General features: G+C 37.1%; 1 protein-coding gene across 2 annotated transcripts in view; it reads right to left on the bottom strand.

The window, feature by feature from the left end:
* Positions 1-2,303: 2,303 nt before the first annotated feature.
* grb10a (growth factor receptor-bound protein 10a) overlaps positions 2,304-17,712 on the bottom strand; it is a 55,550-nt gene continuing 40,141 nt past the window's right edge. For both annotated transcript variants that reach the window (XM_084131340.1, XM_084131339.1), the window contains 12 exons: positions 11,603-11,759; positions 9,287-9,402; positions 7,782-7,856; positions 7,397-7,534; positions 6,552-6,662; positions 6,247-6,345; positions 5,226-5,303; positions 4,547-4,663; positions 4,166-4,232; positions 3,282-3,369; positions 3,097-3,190; positions 2,304-2,582 (listed from right to left, as the gene is read on the bottom strand). In XM_084131340.1, coding sequence (XP_083987466.1) covers positions 2,436-2,582; positions 3,097-3,190; positions 3,282-3,369; positions 4,166-4,232; positions 4,547-4,663; positions 5,226-5,303; positions 6,247-6,345; positions 6,552-6,662; positions 7,397-7,534; positions 7,782-7,856; positions 9,287-9,402; positions 11,603-11,759 — 1,287 coding nt within the window. In that variant the 3' untranslated portion in view covers positions 2,304-2,435. The remainder of the gene's footprint in view (positions 2,583-3,096; positions 3,191-3,281; positions 3,370-4,165; positions 4,233-4,546; positions 4,664-5,225; positions 5,304-6,246; positions 6,346-6,551; positions 6,663-7,396; positions 7,535-7,781; positions 7,857-9,286; positions 9,403-11,602; positions 11,760-17,712) is intronic.

The following is a 17,712-nucleotide window of genomic DNA, read 5'->3' as shown; positions in this document are numbered from 1 at the left end:
AACAACTTAAAAATTCGATTTACGTATGAAGCGGCAAGGAAGCGATAACATAAGGCAGATCAGAGTTGTAGCTGAACATGAGACAAATAAACGTCCTTAAAGCATTTCACGTTAAACAGCGTGAATCGTATGTGAAAATTAAAAAGGTGCTTGTGTGTGGTATCATAAAGTGTTTCACAATCGCAGTGTGCATCATACCAGACAGCAACCATGTCGGCCCAGATCCAGCCCACATCTGGTACAGGTGGGTTCAACGCGTGGGCCGGATCTGGGCCGACACTATATTGCTGTCTGGCTACACACTCTCGTCCTAGGCGCGTGTGGTTGTAGCTCAGCAGTAACAGTCAGCTGTCAGAGTTAGCATATATATATATATATAAAATAAAAAAAAACATAGCTTAGTCTTGCTGGGCCAGTGTTGGAAGGGTAACAAGGCGGGCGTCGGGGACATACAGGAGACTGCTGAAGTAGCTAAGCGCCTCAGGTAACCGTACACCAGTTTTTGCTGTTAACCTCCTTGTAGCAAAGCTGGCACGCGAGATAATCTCCTCACCGCATTATGTCACACAGCCCCGGAGGATTACAGACACGCCTGTGAGACGTGATCGCAAAGTCCGATCCCTGCAGGCGCTCAGTCCGGGCTTGGCCTGTCACTTTTAGGGGTTTAACATTGGCTCAAGAACAGCACAGTGATTTGAAAAGGCAGTTGTTAAGCTTCAGGCTATACTAACAGCTAGGTACGTTCACGAAGTAAGACGACCTGGAGTCAGTGTAGGAAACTAATAATTACCCTCTTGAATTGTGCTCAGGGTGGGATACGAGGCCTGGGTCAAGTTTCAGTGGCACTCTAGACCCGAGTCAAGTTTTTGATGGCTCCAAATATAATTTACGAACAATCGATTCGGCATTTCAATGCCAGGAGCCTCAAACAGGCCATGTATCTTCCTAAACAGATTAACATGATGTGGATAATTCTGAAAAAGATATTAATGAACACTTCTTGAAACACTATTCCTACGTTCTGAGTTAAATCAGTTTTCTCAAATAAGGAAAATCTATAATTCTCTCATCTTCAAGTAGTTCTAAAGAGTTTTTTCTTCAGTGAAACGCAAAAGAAAATATTAGAAATATTCAAATATTAATATAATACATTTATAATGTATAAATTAATATATTATTTAAAAAAAAAAATTCAGTAGTGTCAAAAAAATTGTTTTGGACCCCACTGACTTTTATTCTAAGAACAAAAACATTCTTCAAAATATCTTCTTTTGTGTTCCACTAAAGAAAGACTGTCATACACGTTTGGAACGACATGATGATGACAATTTTGACATTACAATTTTCATTATTTGGGTGAACTGTCCCTTTAAGCTATGGTGCGCATCTGTGGCATAATGCCAATTATGACAAATACTTGTTTGACAGTTTGGAATTGAAAAACAAATATTGAGAAAAAAAAGAGGGTTTGTTTGTTACCCAGTAGAGTTGAATTATAACCAGGTGACTGCCGACGCGCTTTTTGTTTTTCAAAGTACATTTTCTGTTGTAATCAACAGCATGTGACAGATAGTGTCGATGGAGCTTAAGTTATATTTAACCCAGAACATTCCTTTAAGGCAAATCTTGATTAGAACTCCAAACTTAACTAATTCTTATGCTGGTAAAGCATAGCAATCAAGTATCATTTATTGAAGTGCAAGTCTGCCACCCCTTGAGGCTAGTCCCTCCATGCAGACATAGACATAGCGATGTATGAAAGACCGGGTTATGTTATTTGGCTGTCACTGAGGATGTCACACCTCAAATGGTCAGTACTGTCATTGCCTTTGCACTTATCCCATCATTACACAGGGAATCCCCAGGAAGAGTTTAGAAGAGGACAAACAACAGAAAGGGTGAACGGTAGGAGGAAGGCAAATGGGTAACAGTTGTTGCGGTAAGCTCAGGATGAAGTGGATCACCTGTTTTCAGCTTGAGAGTGCAAAACGTTCAGGTAGGAAATAACATAATACATATCAATTGTCATCAAGTAACTTTTTCAATGCAAGTCCCCGCAGACACACCAAACGAAACGACCGTCCCGATCCAATCAGTTAATGGGGGGTGTGTCTGCTGTCATGTCCTGAATGAAGAAAAAATCTTGAATTCAGTGAAAGTTCACCACAGAGACTGTAATAAAATAAAAATAAAAACATTCAGGCACCCTTGTCAAAACCAAAGGACAGGATGTCTGGAAAGTTGATTTTGTCCCATAATTATTCCCAAACGTATTATGCTAATCCCAGAGCAGTGAGAAAAATGGAGATCATTTTCATGCCCGTGGGTTGCGTCAACTTATTGTGAAAATGAATGGAAATTATATATATATAAAAAAAAAAAATCCAGTTTCTCCGTTACATTTGTGTGTGTTGTTTGTAAGGTTCAGGAGGGGGTCATAAGGCCACCATGGTGCAGGGGTGTTTGAGTTTGCAGGGCAGGACGCCCCTGTTGAGCTGGTAGAACTCTACCAGGTGGATCAGGTCTGTGAACTTGGTAGAGCCGTCATCAAGGCTAAAAAAGACCTGGCCATCCTCCTCAAACTGCCAGAGAGTGAAAAGAAATGCAAGGTGAAAAAGAGGTGGAGAGAAGAGAAATCAATGAATACATTGTTTAATTATTAAACTCTCCTGTCAAGATAACAAAAGCCTAAAATGAGCCAATCTCTCAATAAAAAATGGAATGCTATTCCATAACATAAAGGGGATTGGGGTAAAATGTGCCCATTACTAAATACTAATATAAAAAAATTACACTAAATAAAATAAAAATTTATAATTCACTATTTAAGTACAAATAATATAATACAATAATATAAACAATCATACATTTAATTCTCATTAATTAATATAACCAATATTTGACAATTGAAAAAAGTTGAATAGTGTTTCCTTAATCATGGCTTATTTTCAGCTACAAAAATGGTTTCAATTCATTAATTCAGTAAATGTATTATTATTTAAGAACGAATTTGCAGTTTGCCCCGCTCTCCCAAATTATACATAATATTAATGCATGCAAAAGGAAATATGTATTCAATGTTTATTAGGGACTCACAGGTAAAATCTGGAAGTGTTTAATCTTCTGATGATGGCACAAAGTGAGAACGAATGCTTTTGGATTGCTCTGGCTGTCTCTCAATAGGAATAACCTGCAAGGCAAAAGACTATGATTAATTTGCCTGCCCTCTTTCAAAACAGCAGTTAATATTGCCTATCATACCAATATGGAAAATGTCATACCCATCAACTTGGCCCTGCTGCATAATCATCCTGTGGGATTCCTCTCTCATAATGCGGCCGTGGAACCATAACTGCGTCCTGTGAATCACTGGGGACATGAACGCAAAGTGCACATTTGCAGGCATGAAATATTGTTATATCGATTAAAGTACCATGTAAAGAGGATCTATTATGCTTTACAACCTTTTCAACTTTAAGTGTGTAATGTTGCTGTTTGAGCATGAAAGAGGTCTGCAAAGTTATACAAAGCACAAAGTTTACTCTAAAGGGAGTTATTCTCTATATCAATAAGCACCGTTTCTGAATTCCCTGAAACACCTCAATTGTAGTTTCCTTCCGGGAACGCACGTCACAAAATTCCCGCCCAAGGCATGCGCAAAAAAAGGTGAGGCCTGGTTGAGTTGTGTCAGCAGTGTGTTGAAACATGCAGTAATGGTATAAGGGGCATGGCATTTCTGAAATGCGCTCAAATCGGTTGACCAATCACAACACACTGGTCCAGCCGACCAATCAGAGCACATTGTGCTTTTCGGAAGAAAGGGCTTAATTGAGAGAGGAACTAAACAGGGCTGGTTTCCCAAAGCCAACTATGGTCGCAAGTTCAGTTGTTACCAATAGAGTTCAATTGAACTTGCGCCTATAGTTGGCTAACAATGCTTTTGTGAAACGCACCCCAGAGCGTTACTGACAGACTGGGAAGAGAGGTGCTGCTGCAAAGTAAAATATGTGAAAAATAATGTGTTTTTTTAACATTCGAGCATGAAAACCTATTCTAGTAGACCCCAAAAACAAAACCAAGACATTGTAAAAGGGCATAATAGATCCTCTTTAAATCAACTGATATTGTAGTCGCTAAACATTGAAGTAAATACTGAAGTACTCACCTGAACTTAACGGTGAGGGATGTAGAGGACTGGGGCTTCCCAATACATTCATTCTCTGACTTCGCTTCTGTACAGAGATTAAAAAAATTATTATAAATGACCTAAAAACCCTAATTCAGGGGTGTCCACACTCAGTCCTGGATGGCCACTGTCCTGCAGAGTTTAGCTCTAACTTGGCTCAACACACCTGCCTGGAAGTTTCTTTGTATGCCTAGAAAGACCTTGATTAACTGGTTCAGGTGTGTTTAATTGGGGTTGGAGCTGAACTCGACAGGACAGTGTGTCCTGGATTGGAGCAGGATTGGACACCCCTTCCAGTAATTCATTACTGACAAACTGACAGAGGATTTAACTTGAGTAAACTTGTATCTAACTACTCACTCTCCAAGTGTGTCCCTCTTCCATGGCAGCGCTTTGAGCCTCCACAGGGTTGTCAATCACACGACCCGTCCTTCCTGAGAAATCCATGGCGACCAGCGAATTCTCTGACACACTCCGCTATAGTAAAAACAGTATAACACTTGATCAGTTGTCTATTACTTAGCCAACCATGCTGAGAATATGGGGCCGAGAACGGATTGAAATCGAGCCGTGCCGTACCAGGCTCAAGTGGAAATATAACTGGAACTGTTTCTTACCCTTCTTAGAACCGTTCGGCCCGACAGTGGAAAAGCAGCTAAAGTCTATGACCAAAACCTACAGGTTGTTCTCAAAAACAACCTATTGTGATCGGCATTATACCCCTCTGATTAAACCACTAAAGCCTTATTAAATACCTTCTAAATGAATCCTTACAGCAAGCACTGCGTTTCGTACATTTCCCCAGCATGAAAGTTCCCAATGCAAATCGGCGTAAAGGAATCTATAGCCGCACGCTTCATTAGCACGCTGTTCATACTGTTATGAGCAGATTAAGTGAACTCTCAGCAAGAGCGTTCCTCATGAGGACACGGGGTGCATATAATACCAGGTGAACTCACAGAAGCGTGAAAGCAGCACATTTAACCCATCAACTGCACTAGAGAGTCAGCACTAAGTAACATATTAACATGTTTCTTACCACAGGTGTGGTGAAGTTTGATATGGCAGTCTTTCTCTGGTGTGGGGTCTTGTAGTTCTGATATAGCAGAATTCCAAACTAGAAAGAAAAGAGTGCGTTTGAACGAGTTAACAAGAATGGACAAGAGTGTAGAAGGGATATCGGAGTAAAAGCTTGTTCACACCAAGTCTGTTGTGATTAAACAATATGAAAGTTTAAGCATGTAAAATGTTCCCAAATAGTTTCCTATTACTGTTGTTGTTATTATTATTATTATTATTATGATCATTATAAATTGTATTATTTTTTATAAGATTTTCCATCGAAGCCTTTAAAAACAAAAACAAAAACGTAAAATAAAAATGAAATATTTTGCATGTTACAACAAATGGCTCACTTATAGTAGTCTATTATTATTATTACTTTTCTTTTTTTTTATAATAAGACTCTAAAAAAATAAAATAAAAATAAGCTTGAGAGAAAATAAGCCAACAAATAGCTGACTTATACAGTAGCTGTCTAGCACACAGATTTTTTTTTAAAGTAAATTATTTATTTTTTTCAGCCAGGACACATTAAAGATATTACAAGTGACATTTATAATGTAAAATGCTGTTTTTTGGAATTTCTGTTCATCAGAGAATCCTGAAAAGTATGTTTTCCATTAAAATTATTTTTTTCCAACACTGATAAATGTGTCTAGAGCACCAAATCAGCATATTAGAATGATTTTTGAAGGATCATGTGACACTGAAGACTGAAGTAATGGCTGCCAGAAATTCAGTTTTACCATCACAGGAATAAATTACAATTTAAAATGTATTAAAAACAGAAAAGTTATTTTAAATTGTAATAATATTCCATAATTTTACTGTTTTTACTGTAATTTTGAGACTAATTTCAAAAACAAACAAACAAAAATCTCACCCATCCCAAAATTTTAAACAGTAGTGTATTTTAATATAGAAAAACAGTTCACACTTCTAAATGTACATGGGTTTTAAGAGTGTGCATAGAGTGCAGCAGTGATATGCGTGTATACCTTGAGCAGTCTGAAAGCAGTCATCCAGCACGTTCGGCTCTGCTCGTCCTCGGCACACAGCATCTTCAACTCCTTCAGTTCAGTCCTGCCCTTACTGGGCTGTCAATCAAGCAAGATATCTACTGTCAAATCAAGGCACTCAAGTTAAAAAGGACAAGCATGCACTGTACCAGGTGAGGCATGGGTAGTTATTTAAAGGGGAAAATCATTGATTTTGAAATTGTGCCATCCATACTTCCTCTATTCTCAATGCCACTGATTCCGTTCATTTTAGGCATGACAACACCGACCGTCGTCCTACTCACCTTAATGCAGAATTGGAAGTCTGTGGGTGCATTGTGCATCTTTCTGCCCGTCGTCACAGTGAAAATATTGCTCTCCTCCAAGTCTGACAGTAACTGCAGGTGCCTTGGCTCCTAAACAACCCAGTTAAAACTTCATCATATTACAACTCCCAAAGACAGTCCTACATAACAAGTGGTATGAACAGTGAAACAGTTATCCTGAAATCATTTATTAAAATAAAATACAACATGGTCCAAAAATCTGAGATGTCTAGTATTTAGCATTTCACCTACAGTAAAAATTCTTCTTTTCCATTAGGATTATTCTAAACTACTTTTATACACTTTGTTACAATTTGCATTATAAGCATACATTTATTTATTAACAGATTAACATAAATTATTTTATTTATCATCTATTATTCATGATAAATAATAATAATAATAATAACAACAATAAAAAATTACAATTAAGCTCCTTACAACATTACAATAACAACTATATTAAATATTCACTAGAAATTCTAATTTCTAAAAACTATTTTTGGGTAAAAACATGTTTTAATCATCTCTGAATAAAACAGTTGATATTAATATGTTAATGTTCATTTTATGTCAAAACTTTTCTTTGTTTTTCCAAAATCCTAAAACTTTATTTTCAGGTGCAAGTTAGATTATGAATCCCAGACTTTCAGTGTGGACTTTTGTAGCTCACTGTATTTATTTGCAGAAAAACTTACGAATAATAGATGTATAACAGCTGTATAACAACAAAAGTTGTAAAAACCTTGATATGCTCATAAATGTGATATTTAGAGACTTGAATTAATAATATAACATTAAAAAAAGTTTAAAAAGAAGCTTGCCTTAGACATTCCTTTAGTAGAGCAGTACAACCCAGAACGCCGCAAGAACATGCAGTGCTTTTTCCAGGACTTTCGGCCCGTCTCTTTCAAATAAAGGAAGCCCTGGATCTCTGGACAGCTGCTGGAATTCAAGAAATTCTGTGCAGGAGGGGAAAAAAAGCAGAGGACCATCTGGAAAATGAGTTCTTCAAACCTGGATGCCTTCCATGCTTTAATAACACGGCCTTTCTGCTATCACAAGACATGAGTGTGCAGTTCAAAAGCTGTTTGAATCCACCAAAATGCTCATTCGGCTGCACTGGCATGTAAGTGTGACGCACATGTTCATAATGTAGGCTAATCCAGATTGTGCTGTGTATCAGATCCATTTGCGTGCCTTCCTCACCTGTAAGAGCTGGGACTGTGGGATAGAGCCATTAGATTCCTGACACCATGCAACCATCTGCTCCGGAAAGAAGTTCTATGAGAGGAAGATAAAGGAAGAGAGGTAAGAAAAGACCGTCTGCACTGAACATATGACAGCCACTCAGAAGAAAGTATTTAAAAATACCTTTTAGTGTGAATGATTAGTAATTGGAAGCCATATCCCATATTTAATTAAGCTGTTTTTAGGTTTACCTGACCCAGATCAAATGCCTTTCTCCTAAATATGTAATTACATAAGATGATTCTTGCTAGAGTGCAAAAGAATGGGACAAACTTTGAGGATTGAATGTACAACTTCAAGGTTTTAACTGAATCTTCTTCTCTCCTTACATAGATTCATATATATATATTATTATATTTATCCCTCTGGGGTTGTTCGGTCAATTTAGACCGAATTTGTTTTTGTTTTTTTAAATGTAAAAAAAAAATAAAAAAATCGCTACTTCTTCGTAATTGTACGAAACTCTGTGACTTTTGCGGCAGTTGCTATGTGACTACAAAAAAAAAAAAAAACTTGATTCAAAAAAGCTAAATGGTCATAAAAAAAGTTGCACTTGTGTTGTTCGCGCAATAGGAAATTAATGGGAAATAGACAAAAATACAGATGATTTTTGTGTGTACAATCTACAAATCAGCCACGATGCAGCAAAAAAGTGCACAACAAAGAAGATCAAAATATCAAGAGTGCAAAATAGACACTAAATCAACAACTAAATATTTGAATAATCAGTAAATCCAGGCGTGACCTTTACCCCTTTACCAGTTGAACATGGTATGAAGCATGCACAAATTCACATACGCACAAGCTGAAACTCATCTAAAGCTAATTTGGGTGAGTTGCACTAAGCATTTGCCAAAGCCAGGGATTACCAAGAGCAGGTTAAGTGCTCTGTCAAATAGACTCGGACTAACCGGGCCAAAGACGCCTCAAGCACTGACACATACTGTACATACCATACTAAAGCACAGGCTCAAATAAGATTAAGCCTTTGCGTGAACCTATTTTTTCAAGCGTACAAAAAGTCCATGGCTTATAAAGAATGATAAAATAGTTCACAGTGTTCACACCGTAAGGTGCTTATACGACACATGTTCAAATGTACTTGTCGAATGCCATCAGTTAAAAGGTGTCGAGTACAGGCTTATAAAATTAAAAAAGCAGGTTACTTGCTTAGTGAGGTGGAACATGTACAAGCTGTACTTGAATGGCTGGAAATGGATTAACAAGGACGGTTTTTCTCGCATATGGAAAACAAGAATGTGGAAACTTGTTGGTTTGTTTGACATATTTACATATTTAAGGGATTTATAGCTTGCAGGTCGTGTATCAAGTATTCTTAGTGAGATTTTTGAGGATAATCTGACTTTAATTTCAAGGGATTTAAGCTTGAAGTGGTGGTCTTGAGAGGTAAGGAAACACATGGGTGGGCTGAATGGGAGCGGTTGTTCTAGGCAACAACTCACCAGTGGGTTTCTGAAGAACTCGTACTTGGCGTAGTTCTTCCTGAAGAGAAACTTGCTCTCTGGAGACATGCAGGCCTGCACTGTAACCACCAGTTCATGATCTTCCAGGCACCTCTCTGTATTCAAACAAACACAGATGACATCAAAACTATGTTAGTTACTGGTATAGTGACCGTTAATGCTGTAATGGATTTTCACATGATCACTTTAAAATCGCTCAACACTTTGAATTGAAGTGAAACACTTTGTCTTTTTTTTTTCTGCTAACCACTAAGCCACAGCTCCAAGAGGGGGGGACATTATACATGTATATATTGTAACGGAAATAGGAATATATTCAAAACTGACTTTATTCATGAAAACAGGAGAAATACACGTTACACAAGGCAATAACCGACAAGGCACTGAAAAAAGCAGCGAGTTTAAATATAGGGGTTATCCAATTGATCGGCTACCGATCACTATCGGCTGATAATCGCTTCTAATAATTGGATCGACAATTTGACGACGCATAAAGAAGCACGCCTGCTGTGAGAGGTATATGGCATGACATGCAGCGGCTGTCTCTCGATATCTTTCTGGCATGTAAATAATTATAATGCTGGAGGTGAGATGCAATTCAGATTTCTTTATTAAATAGATTACAAAGTAATTTGAAAACTTCTGTGAGGCGTAATTTCATAAACAGCGTGAGTGCTATTATGCAACAAAATTGCACCAGTGTAAAAACAAAACTGCACTGCATGATCAAACGTTTAGGTGAGATAATTATAATTTGTTTGAAAAATGTAAAAAAAAAAAAAAAAAAAAATTATATATATATATACACAGTTATTAAAAAAAGACATAAAATAAATTATTCACATAAAATATATAATACATATACATATATTAAAGTGCATTTAATATAAGATTTATGCATTCATGCTCTAATACTTGTATTTAATAATTCAAATATTTTAGAAGTATACAGTAATTTCCTGTTAAACATTTAAATGTTACATTTAAATTCTTGCATTTGGCAGAAGCTTTTATCTAAAGTGCCTTATAGTGAAGTCAAGCTATAATGTTTTTTAGTATACGACTTGTTCCCTGGGAATCAAACCCATGACCTTGGCATTGCTAACGGCATGCTCTACCAGTTAAACAACAAACACATGCAAAACGTTACAAATATTTCAGTATCCAGCACTATGTGATGCCCTGTAATGAGAAAACGATCCAAAATAACTATATATTGTAATGTCTATGCTTTTTAAGTATAGCATCACTCATATGTCAAAGACAATAAAGCACTGGCTCAAACCCCATCTAATGTATCTGTTGTGTATCTGATCCCTCATCCGCTAATTCACTCCTCCGAGAAGAGCACAAGAGAAAGAGAGAGAGCATGACTGTGTATGAAAGAGAAAGCGAGGGAAAGCGAGAGGCATTGCAGAGGGATGAGGTCATGTATTTAGCTTGATTGCACTGAGGGTTGATGGCAGCAAAGTCAGCAGAGTCTCTCTGCTAATGGCTTACGTAAGAGCAACGTTTCTAGAAGGTTTCCGTAACGTTGGCACACTGATGTCTCCAGAAGTGATAAGGGAAACGCATCCAACTACACCACATAATGCTCAGCCTCTCTAGAGATGTCAGCTGACCAAAACAGACCACACCCTGTCACATTTTGACATCATACCACATGACCTGCACAATCAGCGCCTAAGCACAAGGAAAAACTTTCCTTGATGGCTTTAAAGTAGACACATTCAAATGAAGAGCAGATTGTGTCAGTCCGAATTATTTCAGAATCTCAAAGGGATTTTCAACACCCTACAAGAGCAATGACTGCATCTCTAAAGGTCAGGCAGAGTTAAATCTGTTTAGTATGATTTGGGCAAGGGTTAATCTGTAATCTGCCTGAGAAACACACAGCCACACGTGGCCTTATTGATTGCCGGCGAGATTAAGCACTAGTTCTTCATGACCTCGCCTTCTCTACTCTACTTTTCTCAAAAGCATCTGCATTGTGAACGCTTTTCCTTTCCTTCAGGTTAGACGCTCTTGTGAGCCGTTGCGCATGCAAAATGCGCAGCCGTGCGTGATGTATAATGTCGTATTTAAGAGCTTAGGTGTTAATAGGAGAACAAGTATGTGTATATAAGACTCTGAGTCTGGGCTTGCTGAAAGGTGATTTCCTGTTACACAGTGCAGTGCACTGGGAACCCAGTGTCCCTGGACAGAACAGCGTGTCCTCCTAGACTGGGTGTGTGCCGCACGAATAAATCATACAGATGTAGAAAAAGACCATACATATATGATGGCTTGGCTTACCCAGACCAAGCAGGGAATGATGCTCCACTAGCGACCAGCAGTTGTCATCCAGGCAGTGGGTCTTGTAGACCAGGAACTGACACACATCTCTGGCCGTCATGTCGGCAGGGACCTCCACAACTTTTCCCACACCATCCTCGCTGAAAACTTTGATGATCTGTACAACACACATACACAGAATGTCCATTACAGATGCGCACATTGCTTAATATGACCGCAAGGCGATGTTCTTAATGAGTCTAATTTGTCAAACAATTACAGACACACTTTTGCACAATGCTCCAGATGGGATAATTACAATTTGACAACTTAGCCTTGCGCTCGTCCTGCGTGACCCGTCCAAAGTAACAAATATGTTCAAATATAAACTTTTCGGTTACCTAAGAGTAAAAATTATGCTTGATGGAGGAAAAAAAAGTTTATTTGTACTTGCATACCATGCATATCTCAATGTTTATGTGGCACTTAGCTCAATCCGCACGGACTCTTAGTGTTTAGGTTGAGCCCGGCTCTCATAAGCGTGACTGACTTGAACATGCACGCACGCACAAGAGGATATACTCCATTAAGAGGCTGAATTCACATGAATGCCAAAGCCAACGGCCCAGATGAAGGGAAAAGAAAGAGAAATGCTTTCAATTCTTCCAATGACCGTGCACACAACACAGAAATGACCAGTAACTTAAATGTATGTAAATGCACACCTAAACATACACATGCATCCACAAAAGCAAACATCTCAACAAACACTTTAACCATCTAAAATCACGGAAGAAGCCCACAGAGTAGCGTGCGATTTATGCACAAAAATAATCTGCATGACTAAATTTGATATTTTTTGTAGACTGGCATCTGCAGGACGCGTCTCTTCTGAAAAAGTAGTTACTGTCAGTCTTACCTCTACTGCCTGATACAAGCAACAGTCCGGCGAACACGATGGCATTTTCTCTCTGAGACAACCTCTGCTCACTCACGCAGCGAGAGGGAGTGAGTGAGTGAGAGAAAAAGAAAGAGAAAGAGGGAGGGCAAGGGAGGAAAGAAGGGGAGGAGGGAAGGAAAGCGAGAGGATGAGAGGAGTTGAGAATGGGCACAGGGTTGAGATGAGACCAAGAGAGTTGCTGAAACAAGAGCGGGGGAGAGAGAGAGAGAGAGAGAAAAAAAGAAGGGAGAGACACTCAGCTGACAAGCAGCTTGTGCCTTACAATACTCCAGTGGATTAAGCTGCGAGAAAGAAAGTATAGGTGAGAGAGAAACGGAGAGAGATGACTAGTGCTTCAATTTGTTAATAAAACTGATACACTGGGGTTCTCTATATTAAATAGATCGTTCACCCAATAATGAAAATTGTTTCTTCACTTACATCATTTAGTTTTTCCAAACATGTATAACTTTTATTCTACCATGGAACAAAAATATATTTTATGGGAAAGAGCAACCTCAACAAGGAAAATGAATGGGGACTGAGGCTGTCTTGCGGTCACATCTCATTTAAATATACAACATGGATTATGTGACTGATAATTTTATTTCGTTTATTTAGACATGAAACATGCTTTCTGAAAAACTGCTTTACAATAACAAATATCAAGATATGATAACAAATATCAATAATCAAGTAAAAAATAATATAAATATAGAATAGATAAAGTAATAAAATCATTTGATTACTGGTATTTAACTTTCAAGTTTACTTGTATTAAGACAAATAATAATAACAATAATAACATAGGCAAGATTACTGATTAATCAACTGATATTGATAATTAACTGTTTAATCAACTGATATTTGCTTAATATATTATTAAGCATTTTAAAATAAAAAAAAATATTTATTTTACTTCATTATTTAATATTTTAAATGTAATAAAAATACATACATTTTATGGAATAATACGGTACAATAAAGAAAAATAAATAGTGAATAATTTATGTTAATTTCATTTGTGATTATATTACATATGTACTAAAGCATCAGGCACATCCAACAACCACAATTCTTTCTTTCTTTCTATTTTATGTCCCTCTTCCCCTTACCTTCCATCATCCCTTCCTTTGTCTCTCCCTCTCTCTTTTCCCCTCAACCTAACTCTCTCTTTCTCCCCCACATCAAACTTTGCCTTGGCTTCTGTCAAAGTTTCAAATTCTCAGAAAGCCTTGAGACAGAGCTCCACATCCAGCTCTCACGACACACACACAGAGTGAGATTTTGTTCTCATTCTTTTTTTCACTCCCATTTCCCCCCTGAAGTTTGTCTTTGAACTCCACAGCCAAAGAAAACCTTTCCCTCTCTTTTTCTCAAAACTCAGCATATCTCAACTGGAGAGTGTTTCTTAAACACACACAACAGAGGCCAAATCCCAGCAAAATCCCTCCTCCCACAACACTTCACTAAAATGAGTGATTCTCTTTCTCATACGGAACAAACTCAATACCTTACATTTTCTCACTATCTGAAATATGTACGTTCACTTTAAGTGTGTTAAAGAATAAAAACAAATTCTAAAACACACCATTCTGTCGTCTCAGACGGAAGACAACTGTATCATGTAATCTGACTCGACACCATGAAGAAAAGGATGTAGGGGGGTTGAGTTATTGGCAAGACCATTATAGCAGTGGGAACTGTTTGCAGAGCATTGTTTCATTGCTCATGCTGAGTTATACATGCACCTTTCTACTGCCGTAAATGCTATTTTCTACAAGCTTTACGATTTTAAGAGCGTTTACCCAATGTTGTTTAAACGCATCCTTATAGTCCTGTGGCTCCGAGCAAACGTTTGCTCTGCACTGCTCTGTCCCGCCTCTGCCGGTCACATGGGAGGATCTTTAAATGTTAAATAAAGGTTTTGCAAACATTCTGAGGGTCACATGGCAACAAAGTGTTTGTTGGGAGTTAATAGAGGGTTGTCCAAGCATTGTTCACAGTTTGTATAAAGGGGAAGAGATAATCCAAGAATAGAATGGAGGTCACAGTAAATGGCCAATACTTATGATACATTAGGTTCTGTGATATATATATATATAAAATGTATATAATGTGTGTGTGTATATATATATAAATATAAAAATAATGTGTATATGTATGTATGTTCAATAATGTATATAATGTGTGTGATATATATATATATATATATATATATATATACACACACACACACAGTATACATTATATACATATAAAAAATGTGTATAATGTGTATAATGTGTATATATATATATATATATATATATATATATATATATATATATATATATATATACACACACACACACATTATATACACATTATATATATATATATATATATATATATATATATATATATATATATATATATATATATATATACACACATACATATATATACATATATACATATATATATATATATATGTATATATAAATAATATAGACAGCTATACAGTATACAGACAGATAGAACAATAGAGTGATAGACAGACAGACAGATCAATAGATAGATAGATTCACAAGGTCACGAGAGAAAGTAGCATATTTAATATTTTTCCATTTAATATTTGGTCTTCCATGACGGGCTCCGTCACATCTGTGACAATGAGCAATTGGAGCATAGAAGCTCTTCCGTAAACAGCTTTCAAACATGCCAAAATGAAAGAGAGAGGAACAAATTGTATTTGCATGGATACAACACTAGAAAAGCAAACTAAGCGCTGGCTATGCTCACAAGCACACAGATGCATACATGCATACATGAACACATGGATAAGACGACAATTAAATTGACTGGCCACAGCACACTAACACTGTAGCAAGACTGACCTTCACAGTGGAAGACCAAAGACATCAGAAACAAGAAATGTGAGCTATCAGAACTGAATAAGAGACTGGTTACCGGAAATGGTCTACTTAACTTAACCAGTCACCTGTTTTCATTATGATATATGTTTCCATTCTAACAGTGGTTCCCAAACTGGGGTACACGAGGTGATCTGTGTTTTGCCGTTCATTTAATTCTACCCCACCTTAAAATAACATTAAAACGAGCACGTGTACCTAAATAACAGACAGAATGCCACCTCTAGTGTAAAAACAGGAAAATGGTCATGCCGTAAAGGTCAAATACATGACATCCAAACAAATTACCCGTTGCGGTGAAAACTGACGGCATCCACACAAAAAGCGTGCATCTGATAATTTGCGTGCAGATTATGTTGCTTTAGCAAATTGCGCTACATTACTGCCGTTCTCGACAATGTACATTTGTACTCGAGTAAAAGTGGGGGTTCAGCACTTGCTAGCATGAAGAACAAATAGACACAGACTGTGCATAGACATCGATTTAACTCTTCCCAGCCAGCGTTTTTAAAAAGTTTCCAGCCAGCGCCAGCATTTTTGATCATTTTCACAAAAGTTTCATGGCCCCCAGAATATTTTGTTGTGTGAATATCTGAACATGCAATCAAATGAAAGAACAGACCTTGAGGGAAAAAAAGAAAGAAAAAAAAAACACTTTTATACTAGCTTCATGTATTATTCTTTTATCAACACCTGAATGTGGGAAAGTTTCATAAAAAAACAACATTTTGAGCAAAAAGCTGAGAAAATAGCGTTTTTGTCAAAGACTACATCACCAAAACACAGATGGAGTAGATTGAGTCCATTAAACTTGTACAGTCCTACACCTCGTCCTGGGTTGGCATTTCATTCAGTAACATTAGGCAGTTTTGATTTATATGCTGTTTAATGTTGATGATCGCGTTATTTTACATGCATCTGCTTACATATGCTATCGCTTGTTTCTGCTTCTTTTTCGCCTGTGTTTTGATCCAGAGATTCTGTACTCTGTGTAATAGCGCTCCCAACCGGAAACACGGAAAGCCGGAAAATTCCGTCATTGGCAGGGAAGCGTTGTCTCATAAATGACGGAAAATTCCGTGCATGGCGGGGAAAGAGTTAAGACTCAAACACTCTTTGATACAAAAACACCCTGTGCGAGTTCTTCTTTTTTTTAATGTTGACAATATATTATTCGAGCAAGAATGCAATTTTTCCAGAATATCCACACGACTGATTTTAAACAACAATTCAACAAACAAAAAGGTAATATTATTAAGTGATGTAGCCTAAATTTTAAATAGTATTGTCAATATTTATGCTCTATTTTGCAATGAAATAATAGTTCTAATAAAAGCCACAGCAGAACAGTTGTGCAACACACAGTGGGGTTTTGTTAGTGAATGAATGGGAAGAGTCAATGATTCAATGACCCATTAAATACAGCCACTTGCTTGCTAAATTAATTAATTAATTGATGACTCATTTATTAAGACAGTAGTGACTCGCCGCCACCTACTGGTGCTTTTAGTTTAATATTTAAAACCATCACTTTGTTTTACCATCATTTCATGATGCATTCTATTCTATTCATATACACTCTATTGCATTTACATATATATAACATTTATTTAAAATATGATTGGTTCTATTGTAATGGAATTCATGCCATCTCTGAGCAGGATTAAAATGTGTGTAAATACATCTAAATGCAGCTTCACTGCAGTGCAAAGGTGGCTTTTGTTGATAATTATGTCATTTGATTGAAATTAGTAAATTATTGCTTTATTTATTATATTAATAATTATATTAATGGAATTAAGAATTTGACATAAGACATGACACATGCATTTAATAAGGTAAAATCAATTTAAGGGGCAAATATTGTCCCTTAATGGAAAAGGTGAGACTGCAGTTTAAGTGGAAGAGAGGGGGTTAAAATGCCGCAGGGGGTACGACACTCTAAAAAGTTTGGGAAGCCCTGCATTATGATATATATACTTTGCTTAGGTAAGAAGGCATTTGAAAATTATGCTTTTTTCCCAGCCAACTGAAATATCCTCAAGGAAATAATGTTCTAAGAATTGTACAATTCACCGTCTAAGCTAAAGTAAAAAATAAAAAAAATAAAAAAAGTGCGAGAGACCTGTGGCTGCCAAGTAAAACAGCCCAAATGTGTTTATTTCTGAACAGACCTGTGTGCTGCGATCAGTCACCTCACTCTTATTACCTAACTAGACAGCAAATTCAATTTCAACCCCACACAGGTCTGACGCACACGTGTACACTCAAACACA

This window comes from Abramis brama (assembly GCF_963993115.1).
Source record: "Abramis brama genome assembly, chromosome: 12".
Taxonomy (NCBI): Eukaryota; Metazoa; Chordata; class Actinopteri; order Cypriniformes; family Leuciscidae; genus Abramis; species Abramis brama.
Note: the sequence above shows the minus strand (reverse complement) of the source record. Positions and strands in the feature narration are given on the sequence as shown.